At 42.3% G+C, this 22,578-nt stretch overlaps 2 protein-coding genes across 2 annotated transcripts in view; one reads left to right on the forward strand and one right to left on the reverse strand.

Annotated features, from left to right (window-relative positions):
• The window catches only part of tmem198ab (transmembrane protein 198ab), a 34,833-nt gene extending 24,583 nt beyond the window's left edge, over positions 1–10,250 (forward strand). The window contains exons 2-5 of the mRNA XM_072683720.1: positions 662–949; positions 5,063–5,644; positions 7,555–7,760; positions 7,917–10,250. Coding sequence (XP_072539821.1) covers positions 781–949; positions 5,063–5,644; positions 7,555–7,760; positions 7,917–8,066 — 1,107 coding nt within the window. The 5' untranslated portion in view covers positions 662–780 and the 3' untranslated portion in view covers positions 8,067–10,250. The remainder of the gene's footprint in view (positions 1–661; positions 950–5,062; positions 5,645–7,554; positions 7,761–7,916) is intronic.
• A 1,910-nt stretch (positions 10,251–12,160) lies between these two features.
• On the reverse strand, positions 12,161–22,362 carry desmb (desmin b). Its single transcript, XM_072683719.1, has 9 exons — positions 21,745–22,362; positions 18,078–18,138; positions 17,783–17,878; positions 16,745–16,906; positions 16,274–16,399; positions 15,033–15,253; positions 14,155–14,198; positions 12,679–12,767; positions 12,161–12,270 (listed from the first exon to the last, which is right to left on the reverse strand). Exons 1-9 carry the CDS (start codon positions 22,329–22,331, stop codon positions 12,229–12,231), a joined length of 1,428 nt encoding a protein of 475 aa, XP_072539820.1. The 5' UTR covers positions 22,332–22,362; the 3' UTR covers positions 12,161–12,228.
• Positions 22,363–22,578: the final 216 nt, after the last annotated feature.

Consider the following 22,578-nt stretch of genomic DNA (forward strand, 5'->3'; position numbering starts at 1 on the left):
ATGCAAACAAAACCAGGTCAAAGTTGTTGTTTTTTTAATACATTTGATTTTGGATGAAACAATGAAGCTGAAACAAGCAGGTGTCCCAATATTTGTGTCCATATAAGGTATTCTACTGGTGTTCATCCCATAACTGTAGATGGCCCAACATCATTTAAACATTCTGCTTCTCTAGAAGACTGCTCCCTGTCAAATGAACGTTGGGCTCCCCACAAGTTCAGGTTTTGCCAGTGGTTTGGGTTTAACAGGATGTAGGAAACAGATCTCTGATCAGTGATGCCCAGCTCCAGGACCTGGAATGAACTTGGTGGCTCTCACGGCTACATTTGGGCGTGCACAAAGACTACATCCTGTCTAAACAGGCAGAGAGAGAGAGAGAGGCAGAGTTATGGGGAAAAGCTGTTTGGAGAGGAGAGGGATTGCACTTGTTTTCATAGAGAGGTGTGGTTGTTGGTGTCATGTAACCCGAGGAATGTTACATGTCCCAGAAAGCTGTCACGACAGATTGAGGGAAGCGTGCTTAGCAGAGTGAGCTTTGCTCTATGTCCTTGAATCTGCTGTAGTTCAGTATTGAAACCTTTGGTTCTGTAGTGTTTGCTGTTGCTGCATGTGTACATTCATACGTTCTGCTAACACGTTTCGCTGCTGTTTGCCTTTTCAGGTAGATCCATGTGGACAGGAGGCGTCCCCTAATCTCCCAACCCCTCCCCTTCTCCCACCCAGACCCCTCCCTGTCTCATCCTGTTGGTGCATCTCTCTGTCCATCGCACTGCTGACACCATGACGTCCACGCTGCAGACCTTGGCCTTCAAGCTGGCTCCTCCTCCAAGAGAAGTGGGGCCAGAGCCGTTGGAGCCATGCAATGACGGGGCGAGCCGCCGTTATGAGGTGGTGCCCTCGGTGGTCTGCTCCATGTGCTGTCTGTTCGGCATCATCTACTGCTTCTTCGGTAAGTGGGGCAGCCGTGTTTCTCAAATACAACTGAAAAACAATGTTTGGAGGGGCGCAGTGTGGGGTTGGTGGGGGAATACAGGGATGGTTAGGGCAATTCTAAGGGCCTGCGACTGACCGGGGACCTGAAAATGTATTAGAACGTTTGTTGAATGTTTTATTTTAATATTGAACTATTTAACTTGCAACTGTCTTAGAATATTTTATTTAAAAAAAAGTTAAAACATGTCCTTTTATGTTTCTTGTTTGGCAAAAAGTAAATATTCATGAACCTCTGCAGTACCTGATTTGCCTCCCCCTTCTATTTACATAAAATGGTTTGGCCCATTCTCAAAACAGGTGTGATTTGTGACAGTTAACAGTGCAATGCAAGAGTAAAGCATCTTATTGCATTTAAATGCAAAGAAAGAAAACAAAGACAGGAGAGAGAGAAAGGGACACAGTTTTCAGGAAGAAAGGTGGGTATAGACAGGCGTTAGTTATTTAATATTTTCACACAAAAAACAGTGTTTACTGGTCTTTTAGCCAACATTTAGGCAATTTTTTATCAGCTATTCATACAAAATTAGCTGTCCCTACCTCTGCCCTGTGCCAGGATGAGCAGAAGAAACTCAGCAGCCCTGCCTTCCCATCCCCTTCCCCATATCACAGCCCTACTCCCAACTGAAGAAGGAGCTGAACAGCACTGTGTTGAACGACTTGTCAGTTGGCATGGGGCAGTGGTGGCTCAGCGATAGGGCATTGGTGGCTCAGCAGTTAGAGCACCGGGCTATTGATGACCGGTTGTGGGTTCGATAGCTGGGCTCGGCAAAGCTGCCACTCTTGGACCCTTGAGCAAGCCTCTTAAGCCTTTCTGCTCCCCTGGTGCCACAGCAATGGCTGCCCACCGCTCTATGCATGTGCGTGCTCAGTTTCACTGTGAGTGTTTGATCATTAGTGTGTATGTGTGTGTTCACTGCATGGATTGGTTTCAAGGCGGAGGCCAAATTCCACCAACACAAATGGTGAATATGGTTGTCTTATCTTGTCTCGTCTTGTCTGGTGCTGGTTTAGCTGGTCACCCTCAGGATACCAATGCTGCAAAACAGCATCCAAAACATACCATATGCTGCTTTTACTGGGGACCAGCCAGCCATTCATTTTAGATGAGTGAGTTTCCATTTTTACAGCTTTCATTATCTTTCCATGAGCAGATTAGCATGCTAACTCTAGCTAATTTGTGAAGCGTCCGGCTATTGTTTAAATAGCCAAGTACTTACCGACTTAATCGGTCATGCAACAAATAGTGAATTCCACTGTATGCAGTGTTGCATTTTCAGAGTTGCTGTGGCCCAGTGTAATATGTTTTTATGAGGCACAAAATCCCTGGCAGCATTCCAATTATATTAAGTAAATTACATTTGTCCCAGTGAAATAGTGAAGATTGATATTCAAGCTAGTCAAGGAATGTTTACTGTATTAGGGGAGCATTTAGAGAGCTGAAAACACTGTGACAAGGAAACCAATCAGCCAATTGTAAGTAAAAGTGAAAAAGGGATGTAATACACAGTCAAGACTCAGTGACATCGATAATTCTGGCCAATAACGTAGTTCAGTGTCTGCAATAAGACACAGCACCAGCTTCACATTTGTGCCATCCAGCCATGTTGTCCTGCATCAGCCAAGGGCTGAAGCTCGTTCCCTTACCACTGACTTTCAATAAGTCACCCAAGTAACACTAAAACTGCCAATGAGAGGGAAGACAGAAAACCACACACAAAAATAAAGGCAAACAAAACACATGCGTGCCAAGGCAAGTAACACGCCCACCTACAGAAAAATGTTCCCCGTGGGAACGTCATACATCACGCTGTGCTTGGGACAAGGCACTATCACATGCATTCTCATCACCTTCCTTTTGTTAATTTTGATTTTGCATCCTCAGCTACTGTAGAAAAAACCTTACAGGACTAATGATGTAATCTTGTCCAAGAACCTGTGTAAAACTGATTTATCTTTAGGTAATGAATAGCTTGATTACAGAATACCATGAGTACCTTGATTGTTCAAGACCCTCTGAAAAACACTGGAATTATGATTTATTGAGATTAGAGGTATAACAAAATATTTGAAATCAGAAAATGCTGTCTATGAAACAGCAGTGTTAAATTTACTACACTCCAAATTGTAGCCAAAGAGAGCGTGAACGGGAAGGACAACCAACCTGCTGAAATGCACAGGTAATACTAGCATTAGCAGTTATTTCCAGAACTTCTAGTCAGTGGGAGGCATGCCTTCTATGAATGGATCAAGGAATATTAAATGCCAGCAAGGCAAGACAACTATATTCACCATTTGTGTTGCACACAGATGAAATTTGGCCTTTAACCCGTCTGTACGGTAAACACACAGTGATAGCAGCCATCGCCGTGGCACCCAGGGAGACGGTTAAGGCCTAAACGGTGGCAACTTGCTGAGGCTGAGTATCGACCACCACAATCCTGCCATCAGTGGCCTGGTGCTCTAACCGTTGAGCCACTGCTGGTGTTCACAAGCTGTTCGCTGGTCCATGACTTTTGGCATATCGATGTACTATATTCACCAGATCATCCAGCCCTATATCACTCTGACTGACAGTGTTCAGCTCTGTTTGCTTGATTGTGTACCATTAAACTAAGCACATAAGTCTAGTCCTCAGTACTGTACCATTTAATACTGAGCAACAAGGCAGTTGCAGCCTTCATCCCCTCTGTTCAGCTGGAATGTGGCCTCACCCTTTTCAATATTGATGAAGTTGCAAACCAGGTCGCCAATTGTATAACTGTCCCCCATGACCCATCCTGCGCTAAAGGCTCAGTGCGGACGTTGCTAACCATCTCTAAACATCCAGCAGAGACCAAAAAGCCATGATGTTTTAGTCAAAGTCCATCACCCCTCACAATCTTACAATGGGCTTGCCTCAGTTCTTCTTGATATTCAAGCACAGTATCTTCCGGTATCAGCCTCTGTTTGCCCAGGAAAGCCTGAGCGGTTAGATGCTGTGGAGATGAAGCTTGGTGGTGGGGTCTGTCTCGCTGAGATGTTCTCGGCTTGTAATTTGGTAGTTGATACAAGCGTAAACATGCTAAGGAGAATCACAGCATCACACTAGTGAGCTAGATTTGGAGCTGTGAAATCAGCTCTGGTGGCACATATCCTAGTGTTACCTGCAACTCCCTTTTTTTCTCCCGCTTTTGAGCTTTCTCCTTTTAAATGATTTTTTTTGCACACCTTTATGCCTCACGCGTTGTCTCTTTCCTCCTGTTTAATATATTTCACACTCATTTTTAGAGGTTTAGACATGCACACTTTTTAGAGCAGTGCTTTATAAAAGCCTGAAGACTTTTAAGAATATAGTTTGTGTTGATGTGTTGTGTCCTGTTAAGGGAGGTGAGGTGATTAGTATGTATGACAGATGGGATTTAATAGGCCTGTAAATGGAATGTGTACTGAAATATAAGTAATTGTTCCATTATATTAATTTGACTATATGATGGATGCCCTGCAAACAGGGAACAATATATTAGTTTTGGTTTATCATATTCCATAATATTGTTCTCCTTATAATAAAGAATAAATATAAGAATCCTTGCTGGTGACAGTATGATCTTATTTGCTACCGGTTAATATTCACACATCATGTGAGGATTTGATTGCATTCAGGGACAAGAGTGTTAGTGAGGTCCGAATGACAAGAGCCCCAACTCCCCAACTCATCCCAAAAAAATTGGATGGGGCACCGTCATTCCAGAGTTCCACTGCTCCACAGCTCAATGCTGGGGGGCTTTGTACCCCTCTCACCTACGCCTGGCGTTAGGCATGGTGTCAATGGGTTCATGTTTATCTGCTCCAGAGAATCCTATTTTTTTGCCACCGCTTCTCTACAGGGACTACATAAGCTGTGTGTTTATTAGCACATCAGCAATGGGTTGAACTTAAAGTAGCTGAATGCATTTAGTAGAAGGAGTGTCCACAAACATTTGGACATATAGATTATGCTTTTATGGGCTGGTTTACAGTAGCACAGCAGAAATAGCCTATTGTGAAGTAAATTCGTCTGTGACTAAACACTCTCTTTCCTCTCCACCTTCAGGTTACCGCTGCTTCAAGGCTGTGCTCTTCCTAACTGGCCTGATGTTCGGCTCGGTCATAATCTTCCTGCTGTGCTATAAGGAACGGGTGCTGGACACGCAGCTGAGCGTGGAGGCCAGTGTGGGTATCGGCCTTGGCATCGGCACACTATGCGGCCTGGTCACCATGCTGGTCCGCAGTGTGGGCCTCTTCATGGTGGGCCTATTGCTGGGCCTGCTAGTGGGAATCGGCACGCTGGTCGGCATGGAGGAGCTGTCTTCCCAGCCGCCGCGCTCTGTTTGGGTGCCGCTGGGTGTGTTGCTGGGTCTGGGCATGCTCTTCGCTGTTCTCACCCTGCAGTGGCAGCGCTGCTTCACCACCCTGTCCACAGCTGTCTTCGGAGCAGCCGTTATCGTCGTGGCCGCCGACTACTTTGTGGAGCTGTTCGCCTTGGTGCGCTACGTGTACGAGCGGGTAAAGGCAGCGCCCGCACTGCCGCAGTGCTGGGTCACCTGGGTGATGCTGGGTGCCTGGCCTGCCCTTGCCTTGCTGGGTGTACTGGTGCAGTGGAGGGTGACCGCCGAGGGCTACTCCCACACTAAAGGTGAGAATATGTGGCCTTTACTAGGTTTAATATATGGCCTTTAATCATTTTGGCTGACCTTGATATCACCCATTGTGTTTACTTGTGTGTTTGTTTACATAAGAATAAACATCATCAATATTTTAGCCAGTCGTGCTATTTTGTTTGCTCATATGCTCTCTATCAGAGGCTGGACTCGAGTTTGTGAGTGGCAGTGCCATCTACTGTGTGTAGGAATTGCAGTGCATGCATTGACCAGTGTATCAATAACGGCACCTGCATACACACAGAGCGCACTGCAGTATGTGAAGGGTGTAATTGCATCAGTATTTCAAGCATAATATATCGTCCAAAAAACACAAAAAGGTTATTGTGACAGATCTGTACAGGATAAACAAAATATCAGTGTATCCTGAGTGGACGGGATGGAAGAGCTTTTTAGAAGTGACTAAGTGTAAATATGTGAAGATAAGAGTGAGACTGTGCAGGTGCTTTTGACCGTGTGTGTATATATGTGTACGCAGGCAGCATGACAGATGGTTCAGTCTGTCGGTGTGCTGTAAAGAGTGTGTGCAGGGACAGTCGTGGTGAGAAGCAACATGTCATAGAGCAGACCTGACCCTCTGTGCGATTATTAAAGCATGCAGGAGTTGTGTATGTGTGGGTATTATTAATGTGTTTGGATTCTATTCACAAAACCAGCTCATAGAGCAGTTACATAAAGACCAGTCAGTCTCTCTGCATAGCTGTCCACACTGCAACCACACAACACATGTCCTCTTAGTTCTGGATTTGTCAATAAACTAGCTTATCTATCAGCTGTCTGGAACGTTTCAATCAGACAGCTGTCCAAAAGAAGTCCAAAGTCCAAGAAGTCCAAAAGCCCTAAAAACAGCCTACGGTAACATAAAGTAGCACATGTAAATATGCGTACAGTAGTCTAATTATAGTCTTGATTATTATGATATAGTAGGATTGCTATTGTTGTGACCTGTATAATATATATGTACAGTGCTGTGTGCAGGTTTTAGGCACCTAAACTCAATGTTGAAAGGCATTTCTCTCAACAATAAGAGAGCTTTTACTTGTAAAAAATCATATTGAATTAAAACAGATCTCAGGATAAATACAGCAAAATATAACACAAATTTCTCGTTTTGAAGAAGGCAGTTGAGATATTGTGAGGTAGTGTAAAGAACAAAGCTTGGTTACAGATTTCTCCTAGACCCCTCTAGCCAGCTTGTGAATGTGTTCAATTCCATCTCCAGCTCACCTGATTTACCATCATTAAGCACTGATTGGTGATGGATGATGAATATAAATAATAATTCCCCATGAGGAGAGCTTCGGGATGTTAAAATGAACACAGTGATGTAAAACCACGACCTTTTGATGATTATTTCCTAATATTTAATGTTTTACTGAGCAAATAAATTCCAACAAGTAGCTTTTACAGAAGCCTAAAACGTTTGTACAGTAGTGAGCATTGAGTTTGTCTGTGTCACCTAAAAATCTTTATGGCAGTTGTTATTAACATTGTGTCAACATTTCTTAATGACTTACTTAGGTTTATGTAGTTGCATAGTTTGAGAGGTATTTCCACCCTCACACACACACACACACGCACACTGACGTGGTCTTAAACTTAAACCCCCCCAGCCACGACATCCTAACTACTGTTGATGCCCATGTCCCCAGTGTCCTCTTTTTTGAAAATAAAAATATGTTCACCCCAGCATTTGGATCAGATGTTTTTAAGATGATGATGAGCACACATTCAACCATGAGTGTCCAAACTTTTGACTGTTACTGAATTGTTACACTTGTTGTATGGTAGAGATATAGCTTGCTCACTCACTGAACTCAATAGTCTGACTATCTGCTCCTGGTGTCTCTCTCTCTCACTCCCTCTCTGTCTGCTCTTGTTGCAGTGATGATAAGCCGGCAGCAGCGGCGGGTGCAGCTGATGCGGATCCGACAGAAGGAGGAGAGGAGAGAGAGCAGCAGGAAGAAGCGACGGAAGCAGCAGTCGCAGCACTCGCACCACACACACGCAGCTAAAGCCATGCACCCGGAGCCGGCCTACCGCAGAAAACCCAACCCTGTCCGCCGATACGATGGAGACGTCCTGTCTCCGGTGAGAATATGCACACACATCAAAATCTCTCACAATCACATGCATCTCTCTCTCTCTCTCTTTCTTTCTCTCAAACTATTAACAGCTCTCATCATATCCCTGTTGTTTGGGATTTATGTCATCCCTTCTTTTTCTGCTCTGCTCTCTCCTTAACAGAGCTACATTCAGAGTTTCCGTGACCGGCAGGTGGATGGCAGGTTCCCCGGGGCCAGACTGTCTGGTGCGCACACTGCTGTAGACATAGACTATGACTCCGGCTCCACCGTACCCCTCACAGCTGGGGCTGGCCCCAATCTCCGGGTGTGACACAAACACACGTGGAGAAAGAACACGGATACAAATACTCTTGAGCGCACACACACAAACACACACACACATACACTCCTCTCGCTGTTGTGGTGCTGTCCCTGACTTCTCAGATTCTACATGGTTCTACACCAACTGCCTCCTTTTCAGCCGATCAGTGAGCTACGGGCCTGAGCATGTTACTAAGAGACTGTGGTGGGTGTATTCAAGGCTTGCATACACACACAAACACACACACACACCCTTATGCTGTGTGCCTGGGTTTTGGCACCCCGTTCCCCAAAAATACTTGGTGCAGTTAGGCAAACAACTATGAAAGGAATGAATCTGGGCTTGTTTACTTCACATTGTTTTATCCATCGACGTCAACGTGGCAAAGCAGTGTGATGAGCATCCATAAATGTTCAGTGTCCGTCCGTCCGTTATTGCGTCTTTCTTTCTTCTTTGTGAGGAATTCATCTCTTGGTGCTGAAACTTTTTGTCTCTGTAACGTTTTAAAGCTGACTGCCCTCTGCCCTGCCACTTCCCACACTGTAAATCTGTGGATCCTATAAGTCTGTGTCTGTACTGTGATATATCCCCCATTCTTGCCCTGGACTGTACCAAATAGCTGTGTATAGTGTGGGGGGGGATTTTGCCTTGGGGGAGGCTCCAGCGGGAGGTTGTCTCAGGAGAATCTGCTCCTTGGCCTTGTTTCAAATAGGCTGCAGGGGAAAGAGCCATATTACCGCAGACCAACTGGTCCTCTCTGGGACTTGCAGTGGCTGGTGGTGACGGGAACAAAAGGATTAGAGGCAAAAAAAAAAGAGAAGACGAAGAAGAAAGAGCTACTCAGGGACAGCCGGAACAGCGTGAACCGTCAAAGAATGGACCTGACTATACGATCCAAGGACCAGCTGTAGAATCCGAGAAAAAAGGTTTGATGTGAAGACTGGTGAACTTGGGGACCTTTCGGAAAACGCAGGATTTTTTAGTTTTCTCCAAAGCAGTTCTCTATGAAATCTCCACAATAATTCGCTCATTGCTGTGTTTTCTGAAATTGTTTTGCAGTGCCATCTAAATTCTTTGATGACGCCTTGTAGGTCTATGACTGTGTCCTTCAGGGCAGGCTAAGGAAATGAGCTCCAGGCCCAGAGGCTCCAGAGGGTCGTGATTGAACTTCACGCTGAAAGTCCACCAGGCAGATGCAAAAGCTGTCGGTTGATGCAAAGCTGTCCTTCCCACAATTCACACTTTTTAACCTTTTTTTTTCTTAAGGAATACTCCAGCTATTTCCAACACAATAACTATCTACTGAAGCTATAGCATACAGTTCATTACCACAGAATGGTAGGAACAGAAAACCCACTAACTAAAGCAGCTGCCTATTGATTCAGTTAACCCTTGTGTTGTCATAAGGGTAAAAAATGACCCACTTTAACAACAGAGAACCCCCCTAAATGGTCACTTTTCAGCATGAAATGTAATGACCTTTCCTAATGTGACCCCAACATTGGAGAAAGTGAAACATCGCCCATACTTCCATGAAAGCTGTACACCACCATGGTACATAAGACTGTCCTCAAGTCATTTTTGACCCTTAGGACAAAAGAAAATATACATAATGTTAAGATGACACAAGGGTCAAGTGTGTTTTCTAGTATCTTCTTTTTGGAGTACAGGCATTAAGACTACTGTTCATGGTAATATGCTACAGGTGCATTAGATGGAGATTAAGTTGGCGGTCACTGAAGTGTTCCTTTAACTCCGCAACCCTCACTGTATGTCTCGGCCAAGCCGTTTGTTATGCTACTGTTTGTACATAGCATATGCACATTTATTATAGCCATCTCCACATTGCCTTTCCTATTTATTTGACTTAGGTTGAATTTATTGTGGCCTGTTTAATTTTTGGTTGTTGTTTTTTTTGTTTTGTGTTTTTTTTAAGGAGCCTGAGCCCAGTTGGACGTGTGAATAGATGTGTTTATTTATTTGTTTGTTTGGTTGTTTATTTATTTGCTGAGAGATTTATTTACTACGTCCTGTCTGACAGCAGAGTTTGGGCACAAAGAGCTGGATGAACAGTTCTCATCAGGCCATTCAACTTTTGACAATCTACCATTATTATTATTATTATTATTATTATTATTAATAAAGCATGTGTTTATATGGGCCTGGATATTATGATAAACTATGTGATTCCAACATGCATTTTGTGATGTTTCTGTACATTTCATTATCTTGACATACACACTATTACTTACACACACACACACACACACACACACACACACACAAGCTTGTTTGTATTTAATGTCCAGATGTAGGGTAATTTACACTAGTGTCCAAAAGTTTGGAATAATCTTTCGAAAGCTTAGAATCAGTGTTTGCAATAAAGTAAATCCCATTTGTTTTCAGGTATCCGTATGAAATGACTGCCTTATGTTAGTGCTAAGTTTCATATAAGGAGTGGGGAAATCAGAAATCTGAAACGAAACGTGTCCAGAATGATAAACAGAGCTGCAAATGATTCTAAAATGACAGAAAATGAAATTAATATTCAGAATGCTTCATGTTGCAAACCTCAGATAACTATTTCAGTATCCTATTCAATATCACATCTAAACAGCAGTCATTTCAAACTTTCGAACACTTGTGTACCAAATGAACTCATATACAGTATGCGCAAACCAAACTAGCCCTGCTTGAAACATCCCTTCCTGATGGAAAAAAGTGTGGGAAAGGGGCCCTTGTGTGTGGCCTTGACTTAATAAGCGATGCGAAAGTAATAATTAAGTCATGACTGCAAGCCATGGGAACAAGATAATTCAAAGTCCTGGTCACAACTTAGTAAGGTCTGGGATTGAGATATTGAAGTCCTGGTCACCACTTTACAGGGCATGGTAATGAGATAATTAAGTTGTCACAACTTAGTACAATATGAGAATGAGATAATTAAGACCATGCTACAACATATTAAAGTATGGGAATGAAATAAAATCACTGTCACGACTTAGTAAGGCATGGGGATGATATAATGAGGTCATGCCCACTACTTAGTAAGGTTGGGGAATGAGATATTGAAGTCCTGGTCACCAATTTATAGGGCATGGTCATGAGATAATTAAGTTGTGGTCACAACTAAGTAAGGCATGGGGATGAGATAATGAGGGCATGCCCACTACTTTGTAAGGTTGGGGAATGAGATATTGAAGTCCTGGTCACCAATTTATAGGGCATGGTCATGATAATATTAAGTTGTGGTCACAACTTGGTATGAAATGGAAATAAGAAATGTAGGTCCTGGTTACAACTAATTAAGGTATGGGAATCAGATAATGAGGTCATGGTCACAACTTATTAAGGCATGGGAATGAGATAAATAAGTCATGGCCATTACTTATAACAACATGGGAAAGAGATAGTTAAGTCATGGCCACAACTTGGTAAGACATGGGTTTCCATGCTTTACTGACACACTGACACACATTAGGAACCTGATCTTTTAAGTTATGATCATGTCTTATCACTAGTGGGGCCCCCTATAAATGTAAAAAGGCAGTTTTGTGAAAAGACCATATTTTGGTTGTACCATTGTAGATTAACCCTCTGATTTTACTACAAAGTCAGTGTGTTTTGTGCTGCAAATTGTATGCAAAGAAATGACATGTACACACACACACACACTCACTCAGTCACACACAGAACAGGTGCACCAGCAGACTGCAGTGGTTGATGCGTCTTTGGTTTATTCTCTTTTCTTCATGGCAGCGCCCTCGTCACACACATCACGTCTAAGTTTATTATCTCCTGCTTTGCCTTCCCTCCTGCTCTCTCCCTTTCTTCCTTTCCCCTTTTGCCTTTACCTACATGACTGTTTCCCCCCTGTCTTTTGACCTGTGTCCATCCCTTTTCCTTAATCCTCTCCTCCCGTCCTCCCTCACTCTGACTAGGGTGTAGATACAGAGGGATGTTTCACATGGATACTTCAAGAAATTAGTAAATAAAAAAAAGGCATAAACTCTCTTTTCCTTCTCCTCACCTGGAAGCAGCGTGCTCGTGTCACGGATAAGCTGTGTTTGGAATAATGGGGAAAAAAGGACAGGATGTGAAGGCATGGCCTAATGCTTTTATTGAAACTCCTCTGGGTTTGTTGCTGTGGTTTAGATCCTTGGTTGCAGGTCTACATGATGTCCTGCTGGTGCTGTGTGGATTCACTCACCACCTGTAGGGGGGCAGAAGAGAGCAGCTTTCATATAGAGATAAATACAGCGGTCTGTGCCATTAAATGGTTTGTGGGATTTCTCCTAATATCTCATAGCTGATCTGCGGGGAGCCGTTCAGACTGATGCACGATCAAATCAACCTGTATTCAATTATACGTTTAGGCTAAGCTCTCCCTTGTTCACCCCCACATCTCTCATATAGTGAGTGATGGAGTGTGGTTTCAGTATACTGCAGTAGGCCAGTCACAGCAGTCAGAGGTGGGAGTGTGTGAGTGTGTTTGTGTGTGAGGATATTTGTCAGATTTCGGAACAAGTCCAAACATGCTGAATGACAAATAAGGTTCATGCTCAGTTTGTTTACTTTGTAGTGTGCGAGGTTCAGATTGTTGTGTGTGTGTGTGTGTTACCTCTCCGTCGCGGGTCTCAATGGTCTTGATAAGGACTGTTTTCTTTGAGTGCATTTCAGAGGCCCTCTGTTGGTGCTCTGGACTGGTCTCTGTGTGACAGGCAGGCAGACATGGGGTTAAAACACACAACTGACAATCCTTTCCATCATGGTTTAATCTGTTGACTAGTATTTTACTTTACTGTCTAACTGAAGCATTATACCTAATGCGGTTTTGCTCCCTGCGGTCTTTTACAGACACTTTTTGATATTGCCAAAAAATAGCGTGACAAGCACCACTGTGTTAAATCCAGTTAATATTATGAGACTATTCAACTTATGGACTAAAATGATTGGGACATCTGCTCATTCATTGTTTCTTCCGAAATTCAAATGTTTATCCTGCTTTTCTGGAGTAACTGCCTCTGTCAAGGGAAGGCTTTTTACTAGATATTTGAGCATTGCAGTGAGGATCTGATTGTATTCAGGGACAACAGCATTAGTGAGGTCAGGATGTTGGATGATCGATCACCACCCCACCTCGTACCCAACTCCACAACTCATCCCAAAAGCTTCACAGCTCACAATGCTGGGGGGGGGGGGGTTGTACCCCTCTAGCCCATGCCTAGCAGTAAGAATTGCTCTAATAAGTTCAGGTTTATATGCTCCAGAGAGTCATATTCTATTGGCAATACCTTTCTGCATACCTTTCTGACACATCTGTGTCTATGCTATGCATTACAGAGCCCATCAAATCATTTATGAGCCCACGCTAAATGGAAAATCACACTTTTACACTGAGATAAATAAATAACGGTTGTAAATAGACTTATAAAACCGCATCTTTTTCACCCAATTAAAGTCACATACTTACAATTTATACATCAATTTCCACTTAAAATACTTAATAAATGCATTCTGTGGCCTTTTTGATACTAACCCTGCTCTGTGGGGACTAGACTATACTTTAGCCTGGCTAGCTCTCACTGTAGGTTAGTAAGTGAATATTGGTGTGTTTCAATGTTCCATTTTACACTTTACTCCACATTAGGTTGTGTCCCGCTCTCCCTCATTGATCACTCATCGATTTTGATAACTAAGTGTCGAAGCCCTACTGCAAAGCCACCTTTGGGTTTACATATATGATTTAAATCCTTTAATTCATTTACATCCCGAACTGTCAAGTGTAGAATTAAAGTAAGCAAACTACTGACACATAATTTTTCAGTTTCTTATTACAATGTACAATAACAGAACAACACGCATGCAAAGATCCATTAAGACACGTTTTTAGCAGGTTTGTATGTAATTTATGTTGTACACTGTCTATATTTCTCTTCAGTCTTATAAACGTTTCAATGGCTACTTTGTATCTCTTGTCTATTGGCTTTAATCTGTAACAACAGTTTGCTTGCTCTGTGCATATAGACCACAGTGCCCCCATGTGGTGTGTGTGATGATGTGTAGGAGAGTAGCACATGATGTTTTTTGCTCTTACCTCTAAAGCTTATGGTGGAGTAGGACTGCATGGGCAGCGTGATCCTATGGAATGAAGAAGGGAAAGAATAACGCATAAGAGATGTTCAATAACTAAAGGACTAAATCTCAAAAGACTACCCAGACACCAGCATAGACATGATCTACAAAATATATAGAAAACAACATTGTATTTGGCATTCTAATGTGCAAGGTAATTACAGTAATGGCACATAGGAACCAAAAATATTAAAGAAATAAATGCTACACAGGTCTTCTCTGAATATTGTTTGGGTGCTGGACCCACTCGTAACCTACCACTGACACCACTGTGTCTGACACACTGGTCACACACGTCATGTCAGTATCGCTGCTGTGTGGAGAATTGTCTACCAGTCAAATAACATCTGGTTTGACCTTGTGATCAGAAACTAGGTTCATTCTAATGAGGATGTGATATAAACAGTAGCAAGTGTCTGGTATAGTGAACTTTTGACATAGGGGAAGAAGGTGGAATAACGTAGGTAGAAGGTGGAAGTGCTATGTAAAAGTCTTCCTGGTCAAATGACACAATTTCACTTATGGAAAAAAAAAACACTATCTGCACATTAGATACAATTCCTGATTATTTTATGCATTTAACATTCTGAAGAAAACGCAATAATGTGCCATTACTTTTGCACACGCCACACAATGTTGTTTTTTTTTACCAATATGTTAAATTACGCACAGAAACAGTAACTATGCTTTAGAATGTGCGTTCTCTGAAGCATGTTCTCTGTAGAGGATGGGAAAATCAACAACATGTAATCTGACAGGAGTTGGCCAAACTTCTGCACAAGCCTGTAGCTGTTTCTTATTAAGTTGGTGGTAATGCTGGCACCTCAGGCTCTGTCCTACCTGCTCTCCTCTCCCTCCAGCAGTTTCCTGTAGGTGGCGATCTCCACATCAAGGGCCATCTTGATGTTGAGCAGGTCCTGGTACTCACGCAGGTGGCGGGCCATCTCGTCCTTCATGTTGGCAATCTCAGCCTCCAGCCTGGCGATGGTGTCTTGAAAACCGGAGGCCTCGCGCCCATGACGGTCTTCCATATCCCTCATCTGCCTCATCAGAGACTCGTTCTGGAGAGCAAGAAAATGAAACAAGCATTTGAAATGAGGCGAGAGAGAGGCTGTGGATGTGACGTGAATAAAATGACTGAATGCAGAGGCATACAGCAGATTTTTTTTTTTTTTTTAAGAAAAGTCATTTTGTTATAGGTATTTTAATCAAATCATTGTAGTGTGATGCTATTACTTTACAACTTGATAGATTTCAAGGAATCCTGTCTCTGTTAAAAAATAATGACACCTAAGATTATGAGATATGTCCAGAAATATGAACAGACCTGTGGATTATATCATAATAACTGAGACGCTGTTTAACACTGAGAATCTTCAAATTATGTTTATGTTAAATCCTGGAGTAAATATGTATCATATGTATTAAGTTTATCATTTTCCAGTTGAGCAACAACAGTTATTAATATGAAAGGTGATTCCAGATTTGGAGGAGCAGTGTATGGGTGGTACACTGTATGAACAAAATAATTTGGACACCTGCTCATTCATGGCTTCTTCCAAAATCAAGGGTATTAAAAAAAGAGTGTATCCTGCTTTTGTTGGAGTGACTGTGTCAACTGTCCAGGGAAGGCTTTCTACTAGAGGATCATTGCTATGAGGATTTAATTGCATTCAGTGACAAGAGCATTAGTGAGGTCTGGATGTCGGATGATCACCACTCCACCTCATCCCCAACTCCCCAACTCATCCCAAAAGTATTGGATGGAGCACCAACCATCATTCCAGAGAACACAGTTCCACTGCTCCACAGAACAATGCTGGGGGGGCTTTATACCTCTCTAGCATACACCTGACATTAGGCATAGTGCTAATAGGTTTATGTTTATCTCCTCCAGAGAGTCCTATTCTATTGGCAGTACTGCTTAACAGGGACTAGACAAGCTGTGTGTGTGCGTGCATTCGCATACCTCTGTCAAGCAATAGGTGCAACTTAAAATATCTGAATGCATTCATTAGAAGGGGTGTCCACAAACATTTGTATGTACTACTGTATGTTGATAGGGTGTATATGAGACTCACCGTGCCCTTAAGCGAGTCAATCTCGCAGGTGTAGGACTGAATCTGGTGTCTGAACTCCATGGTCTCCAGTTTGGCCTGCTTCAGGGCTTCATTGTTCTTGGTCACCGCCTGGTTCAGGTCTGACACCTAAAGGTTAAATGGCAAAAGGAAAGTGTTTGTTTTCCACACACAGAGGCCGAAAATTTATGTTAGATTTGAAATTCATATACTTTTAAATGTAATCTAAAAACCTTAACCATAATAATGTTTTATTACTGTTGCTTTAGCACCCATAAGTGGACTTCAAGCCAATGGATGTATTGTAATCTGTGGTCATTTCAGCCATATGCTACAGATTCAGTCAAGCTGAGCACAAGCTGAAAAAGCATTCACTAACTTCTAACTTCTTAAATGTGCCATATAAATATGATATAGCTGAGGCTTTCTCTCCTCTTTGTTTTCTCTTTCCGTATGTCTGTCACTGTCTGTCACCTTGGACTTGTACCAATCTTCGGCCTCAGCGATGTTTTTGGCGGCGATGGCCTCGTACTGAGAGCGGATGTCTCTCAGAGCACCTGTCAGGTCGGGCTTGGACATATCCATCTGGATCTGCACCTGGGTCTCCTGCATCTGGGCCTGCAGCTCACGGATTTCCTAAACATACAGAGGGAGAGACAGATGAGTGTATGTGTGTGGGAACTGTATTTTAATAAAATCAATGTGACCTATACTTTAGACAGTTGTGCTATTCTTTATTGTTTACATAGGTAGACATCTTTGTAACGCAGTGTTAAAACTAAGCCCGCTGTGTGGAGGCTGTGCTTTGGCCTGGTTAGCATTTATTGTAAGCTGTTGACATGCTTCAAAATGACTGTATGTTACAATCAAACTAAGATCAAAATAATCATCAATTTTGGGAATAAACAGTAGCTTTTATGATACAAAAATAGAGCACATGTTGAGATGAGATGAGAAGAAAAGAGAAGAGGACCAGAAGCGTACATAAAATATATTATATGGTAAAGTTCATTAATGAAGCACTTTGTCACTTGTTGTCACAGAGCAGCTTTTACAGATGCCAGGGAAAAGGTTGTGTCCCTATTATAGTAATAAGCCCCTTTTAAAGTTGTCAAAGACAAAGACACCCATATTCACCATTTGTGTTGGACACAGATGAAATCTGGTCTCTGTCTTTAACCCATTTGTGCAGTGAACACACACATACACATTAGAGAGCAAAACAACACAGCGGACAGTGAGCGCACGGGCACCGGGGGAAATGGGCAGCCAGTGGGCAGAGCTTGCTTGAGGAGCTTGCTAAGCCAGGGTATTGAAACCCACAACCCGGTGCACTAACCGCTGAGCTACCACTGCCCCAAAGGTCTACAGTCAGCAGGGTTTGAACCTGCAAGGGGAGACTCCAACGGATTTCCAGTCCATTGCCTTAACCCCTCAGCCATGACTACTGATGTATATACATCACAAAAACAGGGACACAGACAAGTGTGTTTGCGTGTAGGCTGATCTGACCTCTTCGTGGATCTTCTTGAGGAAGGCAATTTCCTCTTGCAGAGTTTCTATGCGTCTCTCCAGATCCAGACGGGCCAGTGTGGCTGCATCCACATCCTGTGTTAATAAAAAATGCCACTGTCAGATTTACAACATTAAGGGTTTTATTGGACTGTTATTTTTACACAGTAGATTATAACTGTACACTAGGTGCTAGGGCCTCCTACAAAAAAGACACTTGTGTGCTTATTTTTATGTAAAGCTTTAAAAGTGGAGAATCTGAGGCTCTTCAACTGTGTATGAGAGTAATACATACAGCTCTGAAAGCTGCCAGGTTGTTCTCAGCCTCCTCTCTCTGTGCGATCTCCTCCTGAAGCCTGCAGTGAGAGACGGTACACAGATATGAAAGCTTATATTTACAAAGGTCGCTTCTTTCCTCTCCTTTTATAGGGACAGACACACTCTCGCTTGCTCTCTCACTGTCTCTCTCCTATGCAAACGGCCCCTTCTACCAGGGAGGAGGGGCAAAGGTGTCTTGATACTGAGTCCTGAATAGGAAGAAAAGCAGAGCGAATGTAAACTGTGTGAAAGTGTGTGGGTGTCAACAACTTTCTTTAGCCACAAGAGCTTTTAAGTCTACAGGCAGGTTCCCAGTGTCTTGTTTTGTTGCTTTTGCTTCCAATGTTAAAGGGTGTTAATGTTTATGGAAATCTGCTATTTGACCATATATGCATACATATCATCATCACAAGGATTGGTCATATATTTCAAAATCATCATTTATATGACAAGTATCATTTATTGGATACATATGTATAAGACATGGATAATTAATATATTCATTATTAGTGGGTAAAAATGTATGTGGACATATATATGTGGAATATATATATATATTGTTTTTTATAGATATATAAATATGGTAAATATGTATATATATATATATATATATATATATACACTATATATATATATATGTATATATAGTGTGTGGACAGTGTTGCTGTCCTGCCAAAACCTTCTTTACACTATAATGGACCCACAGAAATGCTCCAAAATGACTTACATTTTTTAAGAATTTTGTGTGATAAATCATATGTTTGTGTATATATGGCTGACATATATCCCGTATTTGAAAATGGCCAATTTTATGTCAGATATATTTCAATATGTGATAAATATAGTTTTGGCTACAAGGGAATTCCATATATTCTTATGTAATGTTAAAAGTGAAAAAAGTAAAAACTAAATAACGGTTTGACTGTTTTCTTGTGTCTTATTAAACCTTTTAAACCTAGTATGTACAGTAGGTCCATGCGTCTTTCAACTCTTCACTCTCATTTCTACACAATTTCCATAAGTTTCATAGGCCCTCAAATAGAACCCTGTGGGACTTGATTATGCTAAACAAAACGTTTCCGAAATAATTCATAACAGTTTATGCATTAAGATTAATAACTGAATAAATACCCTAGGGTTTAAGGGGTAAATGATCAGAAAGCTCACTGTTGACTTTGCAGATGCTGAAGCAAGTGCTTATTGACCTCTATTATAAGTGAGTTTGAGTTAAAGGCTATCAGCTGAATATTATAGATATGGTTGACAGAGATTAAGTGAAAAAACTTGAAGACATGAAATGTTTGAACATGTGGGTGCTCTAAGGTAACATACACCTTGGGACTCCACCTTGGGGCCAAACCACCAAACAGAACAGTGGTCTAACCACCTAATAAAACAGTTCAGTTACATAAGGCTTATGCTGTTATGTTACATGAAAACGAGCATCATATCACTACATAAAAAACAACATGCAAGCTGGCTGCTACTAGCCTTCAGTCATGCTTCAGTCACAACAACAGAAATATGCACAGCTGGATTAAAAACACCTTGGTGTCCTTTTCATGGGCAAACATACATTAACCAGTATTACCTCTCACCTGTAGGACTTCTCTAACAACTGCAATACACCTGTGCTTAGCAGTCCTTCATTGCATTTCTAACCCCAGCAGTGAAAGCTGATCCCTCTCACGTGCTCCCTACTCTTCCATCTCTCTCTAAACCCGACTGCAGGCGTTGTTCTGGCGCTAAACATTTAGAGCTTCCCGCAGCACTGTGGCAGCAAGAGCTCTAGGGCCATGCCTAAATATAGCATAGGTTTTATCCACTGGCTAAGAAACAGTCTGCGAATAAAAACACATGATGACACATGTATCAAACACACACACACACAACATCGGGGGGGTGTTGCACTGTGTTACAGACAGCTGTACAAAAATAACTTTGGTCTCTGATAACCTTGTGACCAATGACATCTCTTACACTCTTCTAGAATGAACTTCACGGTGCCTCTACAGATGTTTCAAAATGTTAAAGAATTATTTCAATAATTAAAGAATTAAGATGTAAACAAAGTCATCCAGAGTGGTTTGGTGTGAAAATGCGAGAATTGTTCAGAGTGGTAAATAATGCAAAAGCTACATTACAGAAAACTATTACACTACATGGTTAATAATACACTGCTATGATACATCTGTAAAATTCTTTAGCCTGAAACATAAGTTTTGATACACAGATGACACTTTACTTCATTACTTCATGTTTCATTGTAGACGCCTCATAGATGCTCACCTAACATTCAACTAACATTCAGCTGAATGCCTTTTAAATGCAAATGAACTCTGAGCTGAATGTAAATGATAATCTATTGAATATAACACCTAACCCAAACCATAGCCTTACCCTTTTAGGGAGTCAGATTTAAGGTTTAGGTTAAGGTTAGGGGTACGGTTAGGTTTTAGGGTTGATTCAAGGAAAAGGTAAGGTTAGTGTTAGGTGCAATTGGCAGTCATTTACACTCAACCTAAGGTTCAGTTGTATTTAATACATATTCAGTTGAATGTTAGTTGAGTGTCAGATCAAGTGATATCTCCATTCATGCTGGACAGCTGGATGTTTTTAGAAAGTAAATAAAATGACTACAGTACATTTGTGTTTTAAACAAACACAAAACCCTCTGCTTCCTATCACTACCACTGTAAATACCACCACTGTTAGCAATATATCAATTCACATAAAAACTCTGTAAATGACTTCACATTTTGGACAGTTTATGCAGAAATTAGAATTCCACAATAATGTTACACCATAAAAATAGATAGCATTACTGCCAGAATCAAAAGATTCCTCTGGACTGTCCTCACTCTGTCACCTCACACAGTTTTTAAGGGCTGTTATGTAATACACTGGGTTTTTTTAATGTAAAGCATATAAACAGGCAATAAGCTATTAGGTATATATAAGTGCAGTACTAGACACTAGATAAGTGAGTATAGCAATTGAGCACTTTCTGTAGCAACTTAGAGATGACAAAATAACACTTTTTCTTTTCTGATCTTGAAATCAGATCCTGGGCAGAGAACAATACTGATCAGATTTTTTTTTTTTGACAAACTACTAAGCTTTAAACCTTTCTCCACAACTTGTATGGCCAGTTTAGTCACTGTTAAATCAACCAACTAATAAGGGCTCCCCAAATCATACAATGTAACCAAATCACTTGAATGGTACTAGCAAAGCCAATCTTTTGGACTCCTGTCTACAAATGTCTGTGGTATCACTAGTGACCATATTGACAGTTGGCCCAACACTTAGTCAGTTAGGCCACTCATGAGACCCAAAATGAGCTATATTTAATTGAAAAAGTTCATTTAAGATGATGATCTAAAGTAATCTTATCAAACCACTTAACAACTACTACACCACAGGAAGGAATACACACCTGTCAAAGGTTAGATTGTTACAGGATTGGATCGGATAAATTTTTCCCCACGTGAGACCCAATTTTATGCTAATATAGGTTTGACTAACATGGTATACAATACATCCAATACTCAGATGTTTTAGCCTGAGGTTTCAGATATTGAAAGAAGCTAAAACTCCCTCTTCCTCATCTCCCAGATCCCATTCCACCAGACCCCCTTCACCTCATCTTAAGCTTCTGCAGGTCATCAGCCAGGTTGTCGCGCTCTACCTCCACGCGGGACCTCTGGTTGGTGACGACCTCCACCTGCCTCCTCAGCTCCCTCATCTCTTCTTCATAGAGGTCAGCGATGCGGGTGGGCTCACGTCCCCTCAGCCGCTCCACCTCCACCACCAGGGCCTGGTTCTGCTGCTCCAGGAAGCGCACCTTCTCGATGTAGCTGGCAAAGCGGTCATTCAGGTGCTGCAGCTCAGCCTTCTCATTGGTGCGGGTCTGCAGGAACTCCTGGTTGAGCGCATCAGCCAAGCTGAAGTCCAGCGTCTCGCCCAGGCCGGACGCATACGAACGGGACATGCCCGCAGTCAGGATGGGAAGCCCAAAGGAGGAGGCCCGGTAGTTGGAGTAGCCTGGGGAGCTGGAAGATGTCTTGGTGACCTCATAGACTCGGGAGCTGAGATGGGACCCCCCTGAGCCACCCACTGAGGAGCGCCCCAGCATGGCCCGGGACATGGGCGGGCTGATGAGTCCAGGTCCGCCGAAAGCGCGGCGATATGAGGAGGACTGAGAGGAGGCATACGAGGAGCGGCTCATCTTGGACACAGACACACTCCCCAGAGGAGAGAGATAGGAGTGAGGGCAGGAAGAGCTCAGCTGAGGCTATTTGTAGAAGGCAAACCCTCTTTCCATGTCCCCTCCCCAATAGCACAAAGACAAATCCATCCTAACCCCTCCCTACACCATTCTCCTCAACCCTGAACTTCTGTCCCAGTCTCCCATATTACTGCTTCCTTTCCCTGACCATTACCTTCTACTGCTTCATCATCAACATCATCATCAT

The sequence above is a fragment of the Salminus brasiliensis genome, chromosome 7 (genome assembly GCF_030463535.1).
Source record: "Salminus brasiliensis chromosome 7, fSalBra1.hap2, whole genome shotgun sequence".
In the NCBI taxonomy this organism is placed as follows: domain Eukaryota; kingdom Metazoa; phylum Chordata; class Actinopteri; order Characiformes; family Bryconidae; genus Salminus; species Salminus brasiliensis.